General features: G+C 42.1%; 1 protein-coding gene across 1 annotated transcript in view; it reads left to right on the forward strand.

The window, feature by feature from the left end:
• Positions 1-18106, forward strand: part of LOC122790609 (ras/Rap GTPase-activating protein SynGAP-like) — a 621677-nt gene extending 603571 nt beyond the window's left edge. The window contains exon 3 of the mRNA XM_044058135.1: positions 17963-18106. Coding sequence (XP_043914070.1) covers positions 17963-18106 — 144 coding nt within the window. The remainder of the gene's footprint in view (positions 1-17962) is intronic.
• The last annotated feature ends 470 nt before the right edge of the window (positions 18107-18576 follow it).

Consider the following 18576-nt stretch of genomic DNA (forward strand, 5'->3'; position numbering starts at 1 on the left):
GACTGGAAATGGGATCTTGGATCTTTAGAAAAGCATTTTTTGTGTATGGTTTATCTTTAGAAAAGGGCAGGAGCAAATTGAATGGAAACTGTAGGAACAATACATGCAGAAAAATAATTTGGAGGAGAAATGAGGTTTAAGGGTAAGCAGGAATTGACCAATTTATGTAATGTTGGATTGATTTTATTGTACAAAGCAATATATGTGATGCATAATATTTGTAACTGTGAACAACATGGTTTGTTTTCTTCAGTATAAATGTCAGCTTGTTTATGTCACAAGTGATAATTCAATAAAAGTTTAAAAAAAAACTGCCCAAAACCCATCTTTTTGGTGGGCAGTGTTCTTTATCTGGGCTACAAATCAAGTCTTAGATCTCTTGTTGTCACTTATTTCCAAGGTCCTGCAGTGTATGTTGGAAGTCTTTGACTTTGATATCTGGTATAACATTTGTAATTTTAATGCTTTCCCAGGCTGAGACTGAATTTTGTCCTTTGTGATCAGTGTGGCCATCTGCAATTTTTCATTCAGGGCAACATTCTCTTCCCTGGCTTCTCTGAAGGCATGCATAGCACTTTCCAACTTAAGCCAGCATTAAAAGAGCCACTTCCCACATGGGTCAGTACTAACATGTTAGAAAAACTGACCTGTTCTTCCCCTTCTGAACCCACAGCAACAGAAGATTGCAGTATTTGCTTATTTTCATAGAAAACTCTTTTCATAATGGCTATTTTTTGTCTGCTGAAAGAATGTCTGAATTCAGAGGTCTTTCTGTCAAGCATCCATGCTCTGTTTCCCCCATAAAAAGACAATTGCTTTCAGGACCATTTCATACTTTCTCTCCAAGGTGAATACAGAGGAAAATTTAATTAAGCAAACTGTCGTCTTGGCATTTTTTCCCCCATGTTATACAAACCAAGAAGCCTACAACCTTCATTGTACTGTGGTCTACAGGCAATTCAGATACTACATGGACTGAATATTGGAGGAAGGATAATTAGCTCTTTGTATCCTTTGCCAAAGTAAAGTTAAGAAAGGTCACTGAACATACTTTCTCCAGATAGTTGTCCAAATGCATACAGAAGAACCCTCCTGACACCTCCAGTGATTCATTCCACTAGACCAGTTGCTACCGCTATCTTTTCCCATAATACCACCATGGATGACTTTTGCATGAGAAATAGGTTCATAGGTTGGTACTAGGCTGTTGACCCTAGGGCCTATACAAGCCTAGCCATAACAATTCCCTGGATATTTTTTCCCACAATATTTACTTATCTGGGCCCCTGTCTAGCAGGGAGACTGACATGATCCCCGGGGTGAACTTCCTATCTCCCATCCAATCATCAAGGTTCATTTTGAAGAGGGCCAATGAGGCACTCTGCTTGACATGTGTGGACAGTCTATTCCAGAGTATGGGGAGTCTCTGGGTCAGGAACCTATTCCTCCAGCATGTTTTGTTCATTGTGATGACAAGGTTTAGATCCCTGGAGCGTGTGGCTCTGAGGGATTGGGATTTCTTTAAGTGGAGCATGTCCAACAGCTCAAGCTTTTACATGGCCTTGTATATTAAGCAGAGATCGCCTCTGAGTAGACGATATGCCACAGAGTATAGCTGGAGTTTTTTTTTAGATGGTCAGCATATGGCATCTGCTTTAGGCCTGTGATTCTTTTAGTGAGGTATTTCTGTGGCCTTTCCAGCTGTTGCAGATGTCTTGTGAGGTACATACCAAAAAAAAGAAAGTACAGTTGTGCAAGATCATAGGTTCATAGGTTGGTACTAGGCTATCAGCCCTAGGGCCTTTACAAGCCTAGCCATAACAATTCCCTGGCTATTTCTTCCCACATCATACCATAACAGTAGATGTCCTACTTCCCACTGTTGCATTATTCCTAAAGGGATATTATGCCGAGGATAGCCAAATGACCAGCGATCATGCCAAAGCCTTAGCTCCTTTCAGGCACAGTACATCACACATATGCCTTGCGTCTAAGGCGTAAGGTACATAAGTGAAGTATGATCACCTAATCCTCAGAACTGAATTGCCCCAGTAGAGCTAGAGTAACCTAAGAGGAAAACCAAGTACATGTGCATTTAGAAAGGGAAGAAGAAAAAACACTCAGAGGGAGAAAAAGGAACAAAGCAGAACAGGAGGTAGGAGGGAGGCCTGGAGTACTGTAACAGTGAGAAGTAGAACATCTTCTGTTATGGTAAGATCTTACGCAACTGTACTATGTTTTTTCTTATTGCTGTTGCAGTATTTCTTACTAAAGGGAGAGTACAAAGGCAATTTTGAGAGAGGATGAGAGGCGGAAACTGCAGAGGAGCTTACCAATTACCCATACAGGATGGCCCTAGTAAAGCCATCTATGGCCCTAGAAATTGCAACCAATTTATAGTGTTTAGTAAAGGTGTATACAGAAGAGCAAGCTTCCAAATGGATCTAGTCTCTAGACCCTTGAAAAAAAGCACCAGAATAAGCTACTGCCCTAGCAGAGTGAGCACGACCAAAATAAGAAATCTGCTTTCCATGAAAAGAATAGCAAAAAGAAATGGATTTAGAAATTCAAGAGATGGTTTGCTTAAAAACAGCTACACCTAATTTCTGGGAATCGAAGGAAACAAAAATGTGCTCAGATTTCCTTATACCTTTAGTCTTGCCAAGGTAATATGTGAGCTGTCTATGTAGATCTAAAGTATGACGAATTTTCTCACTATCATTCTCTGTCCCTGTGGAAACCAAAAAAGGGAGAACTGCCGTGAGTGACTGATGCTCAGAAACTTTCTTAGCAACAGTAAGGGTTACAGGTTACAGTTTTCCAATTACAACACTGTAAAGAAGAAGAGACTGCAGGCTGAAAAGGAGTCTGTCAGTTTTTCAAGAACAAAATTAAGGTCTCAAGAAGAAGGAATAGGCTTTCTTGGAGGCTTAATATGAAGGACACCTTTCAAAAATTGCTTAACTTCAAATCTAAAGGCAAATGGTAGATAGGCAAGAAATGTTTGACAGTCTCCAAAGATGCACCAAGTACCACCACGGCTCTTCTAAATTTCAATTCTTTATTAAGACAGGCAATCAAAATAGTAAGCGCTTTTGGGTTACATCCAAACCCTTCTTCAGACATATACTCAATAAACATTTCCTGGGCATTTAAATATCAAAAAAGGTGCCAAAAATGTTGCATTTCTACAGCATATCAAAATTAGCCACTAGATGGCAGCAAATATACACTTATTCCCTTTCAGAAAACATTCTTTAATTAAAAAGTTTATAAAAACCTTAAAACAAATAATATATATATATATATATATATATATATATATATATATATATATATATATATATATATATATATTATATTTCATAAAAACCTTTAACAAAACACACACACACACATATATATATATATATATATATATATATATATATACACACACATATATGCACAATTTCATAAAATAATATAAATATCCATTCAAACCATTAAATATGGCAGCAGAATTTTAAAAAACTGTATTACAAATTTTTGTATATATAGACTCTTCAGATATAAAACAATATTAATAATAAATATACACGTTTAAAATTATTAGCGTGTGTGAACATCTATATCATATAACCCATAGCTTAGTGTTTCAGGGGTCTATCCCTCAAAAATGATTTAATCGAAACCCTGTCATTCAACCCTTTCCCTCTATCTGACTGCATCCTAATTATCCATTTTGTTTCTTCTTTCTCCATATAGTTCTTTATATTCCCCAACCTATTACTTCTACTAACCAACTCTATCACCATGAATCTAAACTTATGATTCAAGTCATTATCCAGTGTGTGTTTGGCCAGTGCATTAGTCTCATCCTCACGATTAATAGCATAAATATGCTCCCTCACTCTCTCTCTCAGAGTTCGATTTGTCTTGCCTATGTTGAAGCTAGTACATTTGCCCTGAAGCTGTTTTTTGGATTTAAGAAACGGCCGACAAATTACCTTTAACAGAAGTATGCCAGGCCAGAACTGAGCAGCTCACACAAATAAGAAAACACTATAGGAATACCCACAAAAAGAGGGTCCATGGTGTGAGTATGACACCAAGTAGAAAATATGTCCCATTTATCTACATAACATTATGTAGTAGTTGGCTTTCTGGCCTCCTGCAAAACTCAAAACATGTCCTCAGAGAATGGATCTCTAAAAGGAGTGAAAATCCTATCACCCAAGAATTAATTGTAGGGTGAGTAAAGAAGTGTGAATTAGAGATCCCTTGTCCTTTGTGAAAAGATGGGTCTACTTCAGTTCACTGAAATCCCATTTCTCTGACATTCATTTCACTGAGACCAAATCACCTAAAATTCAAAACACTGGCAACACATTTCACTGACAGCTTAAAATGCTAAATTTCACAAGACTAAATGGGAAACCATACACAAACAAACTCACAAAACTATTGGCTACCTCTTTCCACAACTTAAAAAGTACTTATATATCCTCTTAACAAAAAACAGACAATATAAAACCAAACTAAGTGGGGGGCTACACCCCCCCAACCCCCCAACTATATATACTAACTCCAGGTAACACTACAGTGGGGGGGGGCATATACCTTTTACTTGCCTCACACTGCCACATCAGGTCTGTAGCTTACAATTCATTTAAATGAAATTCAGTGAAATGAGTTGTCAGTATTGTGAACTTTAGGTGATTTGGTCTCAGTGAAATGAATGTCAGTGAAATGGGATTTTGGTGAAGTGAAGTAGACCCGAAAAGATCCATTCTGTGAGGTAAATTGTAATGGTTGCCCCTGGCCAGGTGAAATAGAAGGGGGAACCAATGCTGTCTGGGCCAAAAGGGAGTAGCTAGCAAGATTTTTGGCCTGTCCCACATGATTTTGTGCAGGGCATTTGGTGAGAGAGGAGAGAAAGCATGCAGAAACATCCCCTTCCAGGAAGAAGACATAGAATCCACTTTCCAAACCAGAAGGCGTGGCACTCTGGAACAGAACTGGGGGAGTTGTCTGTTCAGAGGGGAGGTAAAAAGATCTACTTGAAAAGTACCCCACTAATATATTATGTGCAGAAAAAACTGCCTGTCAAGTAGCTATTTGTGAGACTCTCCTCTGGACCTGCTCAGATTGTCTGCCACAAGACTGTGCTCTGAGTGGATGTTAACTGCCAGCAGAGGTAGGTGATGACTGACTGCAAAATCCCAAACCTTAAGGGCTAATCTTCAAAGAAGGTAAGATTTTGTGCCTCCTTGTGTATGTACCACATAACTATGTTTTTTGTATGTGAAAATTATCAAAGGACCTGAAACCAGAGAGGGTGCAGAGCATGAAGAGCCAGAATCATTGCTGTCATCATGTTTATGTTGATATGGTCCACTTGTTGCTGGGAGACCAAAACCCCTGGACCCTGATGATGTTGGAAGTAACTCCCCAGCCCTGATCAAAAGCATCTGTGTACAGGTCCAGAGTGGGAAGAAGGACTTGAAAAGGCAAGCCTGGATTCAGAGAAGTTTGCCATCTCCAGCTTGTTATGTTTCCCTTGAGCCAACATTCTCCTATCCTGCCAGGCAGACCCCGTCACTCACCTAGTCGACCATCAGTCTTCCTCCTTCAGGTCATTCTGGTCTTCAATGAGTCTATTGAAAGCTGTCGTCGACAACATGATGTGGAAGTTTCTTAAGATCCAAATTCAGCTGGGAGTTCTCCTGGCACCTACCCCACTAGTGGCTCTGGGCATGGTCCCTTCGACCCCGACCTTAGTTTCTCCTGCACTGGTTCAGCTTTTGGATACGATGCCCACAGTGCTGAGTCATTCCCACAGGGTACCTGTGTTGGAGCTGAAAGCACTCTCAACTTCAACACCAACTGTTTTCCTTACCCTCTTGATTCTGGTCCTGTCGAATCAGGATGAGTCTCAGAGTTGAAGTACTGAAGCCAAGACTCTGAGAGCGGGTTCAACTCTGAAGTTTTCAGAGCTGTCCCTGCCTCTGAGTACTTTGGCTGTGGATGGTTGGCTCCTTTATCTTTCTCAGAGCTGTGTTGGATTGGAGCTGGAGATGTACCTACCATAACATCCTTAGGTCGGGAGGGTACTGCTTTGACCCCAGTCCCAGCTTCAGCTTTTGAGCTGGTCTTCCCCAGGTCAAGAGAGGAGGTGTCTCAGTCTCACTTGGTTCTGTACTGACCCCCTTTGGATTCTGGGACCCTGTCCATTCATCCTGTCTGGCAAGGACAGTCAACCTTATTAAGCCACGAGGGTCATCACTAGGCAAGCTTCCCCTCCAATTCTGAACCTTCCCCATAAGTCCCCTTAGAGGCAGGATGATGTAAGAGATGGGTCTGCAGTTGAAGGCATTTATACTCATCTCCAGATTCTGTTATGAAACATTTTGATGAAGAGGAAGGATCCCCGAGATCCCACTGGAAGACTTCTCCTTTGGGGATATTCTAGAATTGAAACCAAAACTTGACTGACAGACCTAGCCTATCAGTAAAAGAGCGAACAGATTAAGGGTGCATCCAGATAAAAAAAAACTTTATTCTGTAAATCAGTTTATTTCATACAATAAAGTTTTTGTCTGGCTGCACCCTTGGTCTGTTCGTTCATTTACTGAGGGGCTAGGTCGGTCAGTCAAGTTTTGTTTTTTTTTTTTGGTTTTTTTTTTTGCTTTTTGCACTGACATTCTTGTTTTTTCAATTTTGATATTCTAGAATTGATGAAGTAGCAAAGGGTTGGTCCACTGGTTCCCCTCCCCAGAAGAATCTGTATTCCTTGAGGCTTTCAGCGCTAGCTCATCTATCTCCTAGATGGTCCCGCCCACTGATGAGCTTATAGACCTTGTTTCTCAGTGGACCTGGAAGGAAAACGTTGTGGTAGAGGTATTCCCCTGGAAACCGAATAAGATATTGGTTGCACCTAGAAACAAGTCCCATTGGAGCAAGGGTCCACGGTAGATGCCATGGTTGTTGTAGTAGCCACCAAAAGGAGCTATCAGAGGAGAGCATCTCTGTTCATCTCCCTAATAGAGAATCTAGGGCATTGGATAGATTTGGAAAATGAATGTATACTTCAGCAACATTTGCACTGTGAACGCTGAACTACTTAACTCACATCATTCATTTCCAGAGGGACTTGACCAAGAAGTTATCAAAATACCTCTCAGGTAACCTGTATGCTGACATCCAGAAATTGGTGGAGTTGCAGCTGTCTGCCCTTTAATCTATGGCAAATGTGTCCATGCCTATGTCTAATGCAACTGATGGCATGACAAGGGCAGCAGACACTGACCTTGCTGTTCGTGGGTATGCCTGGTTGCATCTATGCGATTTTGCAGAAGGTTTCAAGGCGTCCTTCATTAATGCTGCCTTTGATGGTTCAACACGTTTTGGACCAAAGGTTAAATAAACACCAGAAGCGAACAGAAGGGAAAAACTCTGTCTGCTGTTCGCATATGTTTTTCCACACCTCAAAGGACTTTCTGCTGCACCTATAAGGTGGGGAAAAAAGTTATGGTTTTGGAAGTCACAGGGTTTTGCCCAGTATACTGAGAAACCTCCCGACTCCCAGGGCAGTGGGAATAACTTTAACAGACATCACCCCAGAGGCAGAGGTGGACTGCAGCATGAAGGGTTTCAAGGTCCTTTCACTGAGAAATTCTTCCAGTGCTCCTGAATGGTTGCCCGTCTGCCACACTCTGGAGGCATTGGGGGAGGGCTTATCCCTGCAGCCTCTCACCTGGCAGGCCATCACTCAAGATTACTGGGTGCAGAGGATAATTACCAGAATGTTATTCCCTTTGTTTCCCCTTCTCAGAAGAGATAGAGAATTCCAGATGTTCCATTTCGTCCAATGGAATTGGTAGCAACAGAAGTTACAAAGCAGCTAGAAAAAAATAAGTTGTCCAGGAGGGCCCACCAGACCAGCAGGAATCCACAGTCTGTTCAAGACTATTTTTGGTTCTAAAGAAAACTGGGGACCTTAGGCCAATTCTGGACCTAACTTACCTCAACCATTTCGTGAAGCAGGCGAAATTCCAGATGGTCATGGTTAAGTCCATTCTACCTCTTTTCAGGAAGGAAGACTGGATGTGCTCAATAGATCTCGAGGGTGTTTACTATTACATCAAGATTGCAGGTCACTCCGAGAGATGTCTCCATTTTCAGCTGGGGGCCAGTCATTTTCAATTCAGAGCACTGCCCTTTAATCTCACCACAACACCCACAGGGTGTTCATCAAATGCATGGCAGTTGTGGCAGTGTATCTCAGGCTACAGAGGTTTCAGACATTCCCCTGATTGGATGACTGGCTGCCCATCGCATATACCGGGGATCTGCTAACTCAGTGCTGGGACTTCTTGCTCCATCTAGCTCTGCATTTGGGAATTACGATCAACCTTGCCAAAAGCCATCTGATACCAGTACGATAAGAGTTCATAAGATGCTACTTGGACTCAACTACTCAGATAGCCACACTTTCTTAAACCAGAATTCTGTCACTACGTCAGATTGCTTCAGAGGTCTTTTCTTATCCCAACCCTCCATCAGGGAGTGTTCTTGACGACTGGCTCCATGACTGCACTGGTCACATCAGTACCTCAGGCAAGGTTCTACATGAGAGTCCTCCAGTGGACACTTTCAGCACAATGGTCTTTGCTGTATCAACCACATCATGCCTCGATACATCTCACTCCAGTATGCAAGAACCACATTCATTGATGGTTGACTTCACCAAGAGTAACATGTTGAGTTGACCTTTCACTCTACCACGGGTTCTTCCTTTCTTGGTGGGGGTGGGCATTATGAAGGGAAGATTGTTCAAAGCACATGTTTACCAACAGAAGCCAGTCTTCACATCAGTGTCTTGGAGATGAGGGCTGTCCTCCTAGCTTTGCAGGCATTTCCCGACTGCATTCCCTAAGGGTGCGCTATCCATCCAGGTGGACAACATGATGGTCGTCTGGTGTATCAACAAGCAAGGAGAAATCAGTTCATACCCATCCTACTGGGAAGCCATAAGAATGTGGCAATGGACAATGTCTTCCAATGCTTTCTGGTTGCAGTCCACATCCTGGGAACTTCACTGTTCTGGCTGGCAAACTTAGCAGGTCTTTTCTGCTTCACAAGTGATCCCTCAATCAATCAGTAGCGTTAATAATTTTTGGTCACTGGAGCCAGCCTTGCTGCAATCGTTTCACCTCCCATCTAAGCAAAAAATGCAGCAGTTACATTGCCCTGATATAAGGCAGTGTTAATTCTCATTGTGCCCTTTTGGCCTCAGCAGGTTTGTTTCCCTTATTCTGGCATAATCTGAAGTACCCTCCTTGGGCCCTGGATCTGCACCCAGACCTTTTGTTTCACCTGTCTGTTTTGTGTCACTGAGACGTAAAAACCCTGAAATTGACTGCGTGGTTTCTCCAATTCTAATGATGGCCAGAGATGCCAGGCTGTCTTCTCCAGTCATTCATACCCTGCCATCCTCTCAAAAAACAAACAGTAGGAAGGTTTACCTTAGCAAACAGAAAAGGTTCACCATATGGGCTTTCTGCAAAGGTTTGGACCCATTTTCAGATCCACTACCATCAATTTTATATTTCTTAGTGGATCTGTTTCAAAAAGATGATATATTTTCAGTCATCAAAGTGCAGTTAACAGTCATTGCTAATTTTATAAGTGCCGAAGTCAAACTTCCATTGCTTACTTGAAACAAAGCTTTTTTGAAGGTAATGTTTTCCTAAGCCTCCAGTCAGGTATCATTTGTTCCATGGGGCATTGTTATCATGTTACAGGCATTAACTAGAAATGTCTTTGAGCCTACAGTCTCCATGGACTTGAAGTTCCTTACTTGGAAAACAATCTGTCTAATAGAGCTATTATTTCATCTAGGGGAATTCCTGAACTATAAGCATTGTCTTGCAAACCTGATTTTCTTGTGTTTCTCAACGATAGGGTATGTTTGCAAACTAATCCTCATTTTCTACCAAAAATGGCATCTGAAGAAAGTTTTAATCAGATAATCAGTCTACCAGTGTTCTTTCCATTTTTTTAAATAAAAGGGAATGCACTCTACATTATGCAACATCAACTTAAATGTTATTTACATTATACAGAGGATATCAGAAAGTCAGAAAAGCTTTTTCTTTCCTTTTCAGAGACTAAACTGTGGCAAAGAATTTCTAAAGTGACCTTGTCCCAGTGGCTGTCCAACTGTATTCCCTTTGTTTATGACAACATGGGTTTAACCTTACCTGGAAAACCAAAGGTTCACTCAACTAGAGCTATAGCTACCTCCATGGCTGGCTTCGCTAGAGTTCCAATTGATAAGATTTGAGCTGTGGCTACTTAGTCTACAGTTCATACATCTATGTCGCTTTACAAGCTGGATGTATAATTTAGATCTCGTACATCTTTTGGCTCTGTCTTACTTTGGAATATCCTTCCATGAGACCTCCTAGGGTTTTGAGAAGCTTGGGAATCTGTTCCAACTGTTGAATCAAATGGAAAAGACAACATTGGTTACAACTGTTATGTCCTCGCCATAATGCTAGTTCTGTGTTGTCTTGTTCCATCTAGTTCAGCATGCCCTCCCCCATCCTAAATTGTCACCTTTTGCCTCCTGGCTAATTGGCTGAACATGACCCGGCGGTCTTGTCTTTTTGACAGCTTATTGCTGTTACTCATGTTCCTTGTTGTTCTTTTAGGTTTGGATTGTTAGGCCTGTGTTGTATTCACTAGGTAATATGATAGTTACAAGTAGGCAGACTCGATCTGAGGTAATGTTGGGACCAGAGGGAATTATGGGTAGGGGAGAAGTCAGACTCTTGGATCAAAGCTGTTAAAAACAAAGTGCGGAGATCTGATCTGGTAACTGAACTGTTGAACTGGACGGAACAAGACAACATGGCTCTAGCATTATGGTAAGCACGTAACTTTCGTTTAAATTACTTTTAGAGGCTGCAGTAAGTGTTTAAAGTGCATTTCACTGTGTTTTTTGCTGAGGAGAAAAATATTTTAGCTGTTTCACTAACTATAGCTATCAGTTTTATCCAGGCTTCAGACATCATTTTTGGCTTCTCCATCAAACAACTTACTTGGTTCTTTCTTCTCCCAGTCACAAAAAAGAACATTTTGGCAGACTGTTACTCAGTCTTTGTCCCTTCAGCAGGCTACAAAATTTGCCACAGCTGCAGATGGGTAACTCTATTGTGACGATTTCTGACTCTTCAGACCATTCATCTTCTACTTTTTCTCTCTGTCTGGTGTAGCCCCTTCATCCACCAAGGACTGGACGCTAGACATGTCCTCTGCAGCTGTTGAAGTGCCCTTGGTGAGCAAGGGAGAACCATTCTTATTGGTTTTGGAGGCAAGAGCAGAGAATGCCTCTCTGCCTAGCCGATGAGATACTTGTGTCCAGTGGGTGATAAGCCTGTCAGGACTTGATTTACTTTTATAAATATTCCAGTGACAAAAGGAGGTAGTTAAAACGCTTATCTTCACCTGTCTTTTTTACTTTAGACAGGAGTGATTTATTGAGCTTCTGGCTTATTTATGTATTTTATTTTATTCATTTTACATTTGTTTACTAGGATGGTCCAACTGGGACAGTGCCCATTTTCAGCAGAGGCTCGGAGAGAAAAGCTGCAGTCTAAGCTTATATATTGGCTATTTCAAGCTTTCGACCATTGTAGTTTTGGCGTTTCTGGTAATACAAAAAGGAATTCTTCATTTACTGAAGATTCCCAGAATTTTGAACAGGGAAATGATTTTAATTGTCCCTTAGAAGAATTTTCTTTTTCTGAAACCGCATCCAGAATGAAACAGTTGTAGCGGGAACATAATGATATCCCACAATCCTTGAAAAAAAATTATGATTTATTTACATCTGGAATTTCCTGAACCCACTTCTGTTTTTCCAGTTCTTCTAGCACTAGAGGATGTTTTTATTACACTCTGTAACTTGCTGCTGCCCCTAAAATAGATAGATTGTATAAAGTTCCTCAGTCATACACTCTTTTATTTTCCACTCCCAGATTTAGTCCTGCAGTGATTTCTATGGTAAATATTGCTGCTGGTAAAAATTTGGTAAATGCTAATCCCTCACGATTTGATAAAGATAGGAAGGCCTTTGATAGACTTGGGTAAAAGTGTTTACTTTTGCCATGCTTATTTTTAAAGTTTGTTAAGTGTCAGTCTCATACGTTAAAGTTTATTATTGCTTCATTTCAGAATATGAGAAACAAGAATATGTGGAACATTCCCTTGTCTGAGAAAAAAAAAGACTTCTGTGAATATTCTTACAGATTTTGTGTCTCAAGTGACTCAACATTGTTTGAAGTGTGCTTATGATTCAGCTGATGCCTTTTCCAGAGCCAGAGCAGTTAGGAGTTTGTTTGGTTATGGATGCATAATCTACCTGAGAATGTTAAAGCTTAAATTTTGAATTCTTCTGTAGATAGAGATGTTTTTGGACCATCTGTTGCTGAGGTTCTGAAAAAGTGTGATGAGAGAGAAAAAATGATTCAGTGGGTTACTCAGATATTTCAGTCTTCCTTCTTCAAGTTTGTTAAAAGTTTTACACCTGCCTCTGTACCTGCTTACAAAAAGCAAAATAAGCAGATATAACAAGCTGCTGACAAGCAGACATTCAGAAAAGCAATGGCAAAGGAGCTCTAAAAAGAAATGAGGAGCCCCCCCTTCTTGAAATGGCTGCCACATGCCATTTCCTTTTGTTATATCCACCACAGGAAGGAAATTCCGACAGGGCCAAGGCTTCATTGGTGGCTTTTTGGAAAGAGGTGGATTCTAGAAATATTCAAGAGGCAGCAGCTTGATCATCCATGCATACCTTTACAGACAACTAAAAGTTAGAATCCTTTTCCAGTTCTAGAACAGGTTTTGCTAGGACCATTCTCCAGAGGGTCCTGTATCTTAGGATCATAGGAAGTTGCTAGGCTGTTGGCCCTGAGACCCTTATCAGCCTAGCCAAGAGTTTAGCCCATGTTTAGACAAATCAGCATCCAAAGCCCCTGTCCAGCAGGGACACAGGTGGAATCCCAGGTGTGTATTTTCTGTTTCCCATCCAGTTATCCAGGTTGCTCTTAAAAAGGGATAATGAGGTACTCTGCTTGACATGGAGAGGGAGTCTATTCCACAGATGGGGGAGTCTCTGGGATACAAATCTGTCCTGCCAGCAGGTCCTGTTGATGTCACAGACAAGGTTGAGGTCGCGTGTGCGGATTATTTGAGTGGAGCTTGACTTGTGAATATGCAGCAGTCCCATCAAGGTGGAGTCTGAGATTGTTTTGTATGCCAGACAGCGGTCACCTCTGAGGAGTCTGTATGAAACTGAGTAGAGGGACAGGGCTTTTGGCCTATCTGTGTAGAGTAGCTGTTTGAGGCCATGGATTCTCCTGGTGCAGAACCTCTTTGGTCTCTCCAGTTGCTGCATGTGCCTTGCGAGATACATGCTGAAGGGGCGTTATACTCTATAATTGGCCTAATAAGGGAAGAATACAGGGATGTTATAACCTCCTTGTCCCTGGATGAGATACTCGGACTTATGAGGTGGGCCATGTTGAAAGCTTTCCAAACAATGGAAGCAACATGGTGGTCAAAAGTTAGGTTGCTATCAACCTGGGTTTTGATCACCATGTTGCTTCCATTGTACGGAAAGCTTTCTGTCCTCATCCTTTTCCCTTCCAGTTATTGTAGTCAAATGCAGTAGTGATCAAGTGATGAACATAACACAGTTGTGTAAGTAAGCTTCATAACAGTAGATGATTGCATGATCACTGCTGCCTCCCTCCACCCCCCTTAGTTTTGTACAGTTTTTGCTGCCAGGGTTGTTGTTTGTCTTTTCGGCTTTTCCCGGTTAGGGGTCGCCACAGCGGAACTCCAGTCTGCTAATGATTGGCAGTAGATTTTCTATGGTGCCAAGTTGCCAGTCCGACGCCCAACCTTCAGCGAAGGCACGCCCATTCATGCATGTCTTTCGGAGGCCACTCGACCACAGGGAGATGCCACAGTATGAAGACAAGATGATCAATTTCAACAATTGGCTTAAGTATTGGTGTCATTCAAAGGGGATCCAATGCCTATCAGCTTGGGATGATATGCACGACAAGCCACGATGCTTTGCTAGGGACGGCTTGCACCTGTCACCCCTGGGCTTTCGGATATTGGCAAAGGCTCTTGCTACCCCCATAGTGCCTTTTTTAGGCAAGGCTCAAAAGACAAACCCACCTCCATAGGTATCACAAGGGATAAGAAACTAAGAGTAATGCTACTCAACGCTAGAAGTCTAAACCTCAAGATGCACGCACTCGAAACTCTCCTTAGCATGGAGAACATCGATATCTGTGCAGTAACAGAAACCTGGTTCAGGGGTCCCGAGAGCACCCCAGCACTACCAGGTTATACCACATACCATGCTTTTCGGCCCCAAAACTTGGACCGAACCACAAAAGGAAGGGGGGAGTATCGATATTCATCAAAGATACCCACACCTCCAGGTTGGTGGCAAAGCACGAAGCATCAGAGACTATCCATGTGCAACTAACAGTGGGTAAAACTGCCTTCCAGTTTATAGCCTGCTACAGACCACCCTCCCAAACCCAGGAATCCCACTCGGCCTTCCTGAGAACACTGGAAAATATGAAGGTCTCTCCGAACACCATTATATTGGGCGACTTCAACTACCCAAACATAGATTGGGAGCATTACTCTAGCTCCAACACCCTTGCCCAAAGGTTCCTGGAATTCATAAACTCAAATGCTATGGAACAACTTGTTACCACTCCCACAAGAGGGGAAAACATACTGGACCTGATCATCACCAACATGGGGACTCTATGCTCCAGACCAGAAGTGTATCCCTCACTGGTAAGATCAGACCATAAACTGATCTCACTGGATATTCACATCCTGACCCCACCCCCTGCCCAGAAAACCACAGTGAAAAACTTCTATAAAGCAAATTTCACACTCCTCAAAACCGAGGTGGAATCCTTCAAAGCCCCCAGGCCTGTGGAAATACGGCCCAGACCGCAGAATCCTTTATAAATGCATTCTATGAACACCTTCAGGACTGCATGGATCATGCAATCCCAAATAAAACCAAGACCCAATCCTCTAAAGGCAGACGACCTGTCTGGTGGACACCAGCCATAAACAAACTATACAATAGAAGGAGGAAGCTACTACATGATAGAGCAAAATCCCAAAAAGGGAAGGCATCTCTGATCAGTATTAGCAAAAAACTAAGGGCACTCATAAAATCGTCAAAGGCCAGCTTCGAGAGAAAAATTGCACAGGACACTAAGGATAATCACAAGGCTTTCTTTAGTTATGTTAGGAACCTGGGTGGGAATTCCCAGATATGCTCAGAATTAGTCCAAAATGACAAAAAATACACTGATCCCACAGACATTGCCAACATCCTAGCTGACAGGTTCTGCGCAAACTTCTACCCCCCTCCCCACCAAAGGGCAAATATCTATCCCAGCAGAGTGCTGCCCCTGACATCTGAGATGCTCAGGTGAGAGCCGCCCTCTCCAAAGCAAAAACACAGCATCAATGGGACCAGACGGTGTCCCAGGCTGCGTCCTACATGAACTCCAAGAAGAGCTAAACCCAGACATAAAACTACTGTTCAATCTCAGCCTTACTACAGGATATGTACCCAAAGAGTGGCGTGCAGCAACAGTGGTCCCTCTCCACAAAGGTGGTGCCTCAACAGACCCTGGAAACTATCGCCCCATAAGCCTGACTAGCTTGGTCTGCAAAGCTATGGAAAGGATCATCATGGACCTCATAAATAAAGATATTGGGGACCTACAGACACTGGATCCTACCCAGTTTGGCTTTGTTAAGGGCAGATCCTGCCTCTTAAACCTGGTTGACTTCTTTGAAACAGTCACCAAGGCCATTGACGAAGGGAAGGTGGTCCACACAGCCTATCTGGACCTCGCAAAAGCCTTCGATACAATACCCCACTCGGGCATTATAGATAAGCTCACCAGCTTAAATATAAACCCCTATGTCACTAGATGGGTTGCAAACTGGCTCAAGGACAGAACCCACATGGTTAGAATTGCTGGAGCCATGTCAGACTCCAAACCAGTTACAATTGGCGTCCCACAAGGCTCAGTCCTGGGACCTCTGTTGTTTGGTATATATTTCTCAGAGGTACAGGCCAACACGGAAGGACTGTGGCTGACCAAGTTCGCAGATGACTGCAAACTGGGCGCCATAATCGACTCTCCAGCCGACACAAGCATCCTCCAAAAAGGCCTCGTAGAAACAGACAACTGGTGCCAGAGCCATGGCCTCAAGCTAAACGCCAAAAAATGTATAGTCATCCCCTTTGGCAAAAACAAAGTGCCCACAAATTACCACATAGGTGGTAATCCATTAAGTACAGAAGAAGTAATTAGGGACCTGGGGACCCAAGTTGATAGCAATCTCTCATTTGACAACCACGTGGCCAAAGTGGTTAGAAAAACATTTTATATAGCCCACCTAATCATGAAGGGATTCACATCTAGATTAGGGGAGGTCATCGTGCCTCTTTACTCATCCCTCATCAGGCCCATAATTGAGTACAATGCCCCTTTGGGATGTACCTTACCAAACACCTGCAGCAACTGGAAAGACCCCAAAAGTACCTCACCAAGAGGATCAAAGGGCTCAAACAGATGCCATATGCTGCCCGGTTAAAGAAACTCCAGCTCTACTCAGTGGCATACCGCCTGCTCAGAGGTGACCTGTGCCTGACGTAAGGGCATGTCCAACCCGGAATTAAGGGACATGCTGCACCTCAAAAAATCCAAATCACATCGAGCTACACGCTCGAGAGACTTGAACCTCAGCACTGAAATAAATAGGACATGCTGGAGGGACAGATTCATAACCCAGAGGCTCCCTTCACTCTGGAATAAAATCCCAGTCCAGGTTAGGCAGAGTCCCTCATTGACTCTTTTCAAGAGGAATCTTGATGAGTGGATGGGAGATCGTAGGTTTACCCCGGGTATCACTTCTGTGTCACTGTTAGACAGAGGTACAGTATACTAACCTCGAAAAAGGGCATAGCAAAATTAATTTAAAATGGGTGGCGAAAGCCAAACATACTCTGGCTAGGCTTATAAATGCCCTAGGGCAGATAGCCTAGTATGAACCTATGAACCTATGAACATGCAGACTCCACACAGAAGGCACTCCAGCTGTGAATCGAACAGGAGAACCTCTTGCTGTGAGGCAACAATGCTACCGCTGTACCACCGCGGCTTCATTTGTTTGCTGCCAGGGTGAGGACTTGAATTTTTAATTACGTAGCATTGATCTCTTTCATGGAGTCCAAACCATTGATTTTCTTCAACTGTGCTCAATCTGCATATGGCTTGGGTACATGGAAGGTGCTGTTAAGCTCTAGAAGCTGGGCGACTTTTATATCCTATGCAAGATATAAGTCATATAACAAAGCTACTGGCTACAACCATATGCTTTGTTATGGTATGGTTGCTTATGCAACAATACTTTGTGAGGGATAGCTGGTTGGAAGCTGTATGTGCCCCTCTCCACCAAAAAAATGTTAATGTAAAAAATTACTTGCTTATACACTTTTAGGAAATTATACTTGATGTTTTATTGTTCACATTCTAACTATGTTTAAGGAAAAACAAACAGAATACTTGTAAAATTCCTTCAGTGAGATAGCTTAAGTACAGTTTACTAAGTTTGAAACATAATACATGAAGATCTTGTATACAATTAAATGCATTGTATTTTCATCTACCACTAGACAAACATCAGTTGACTGACTGATTTCAGTAGTGGTATTAAACTTTAGTATTAACAAAAACTAGCAATCAGAAATGTTTTTCATAATTTTTTTTTTTCAGACTGACTTTGCCTTGATGATGGCCTTAAACAGTACTCTGTAATTTTTTTTTCTGGCCTTTCATAGATCCATCCTCTGCTGCTGCAGGAGAATCGAGCTGAGTCATGCAAAGCAAAGCTGCTGCGACGGACAATCAGTGTTCCTGGTGGGAGCCAATTCCCAGAATACCAACCAGAGTTTTCACTGGATCATGGTGAGTGTGTCACATAGGTCACATCTACTACTTTCTCAATTATGTATTTATTTTTGCTTGTTTACTGCAGGGATCTAAATAGAATAATTAGTGCATTAGATATTACTGTGCTAATAATATTTATAAGAGCTATCTAAAAATGCATTTCTAGGATTAGCACATAATCCATTCACAAGCAAATGCGCTCCTTTTTTAACATTACTTATTATTTTTCTGCTGAAACTTGTAATATTACTTGCATTTTGAATTAATAACTACAAAGGCTTTTAAATGTGGAATTATCAGGTGTAAGTGAAGGTTGTTGTAACTGCAGTAAACAGCATGTTGTATTATACGCCGTTTGGCTGCTTAGATATTCAGTGCTTGTAATGAATCAACAGTATCCTGACCTGCAGTTCATTTTATGTCTTAGTGATGTATTAGGAGTGTGCCAGCAGTAAGAGACATAATAGCTCTGGAATTTATTAAAATGATGGCATCCTGTACA

The sequence above is a fragment of the Protopterus annectens genome, chromosome 16.part0 (genome assembly GCF_019279795.1).
Source record: "Protopterus annectens isolate FY-2018-M chromosome 16.part0, PAN1.0, whole genome shotgun sequence".
Taxonomy (NCBI): Eukaryota; Metazoa; Chordata; order Ceratodontiformes; family Protopteridae; genus Protopterus; species Protopterus annectens.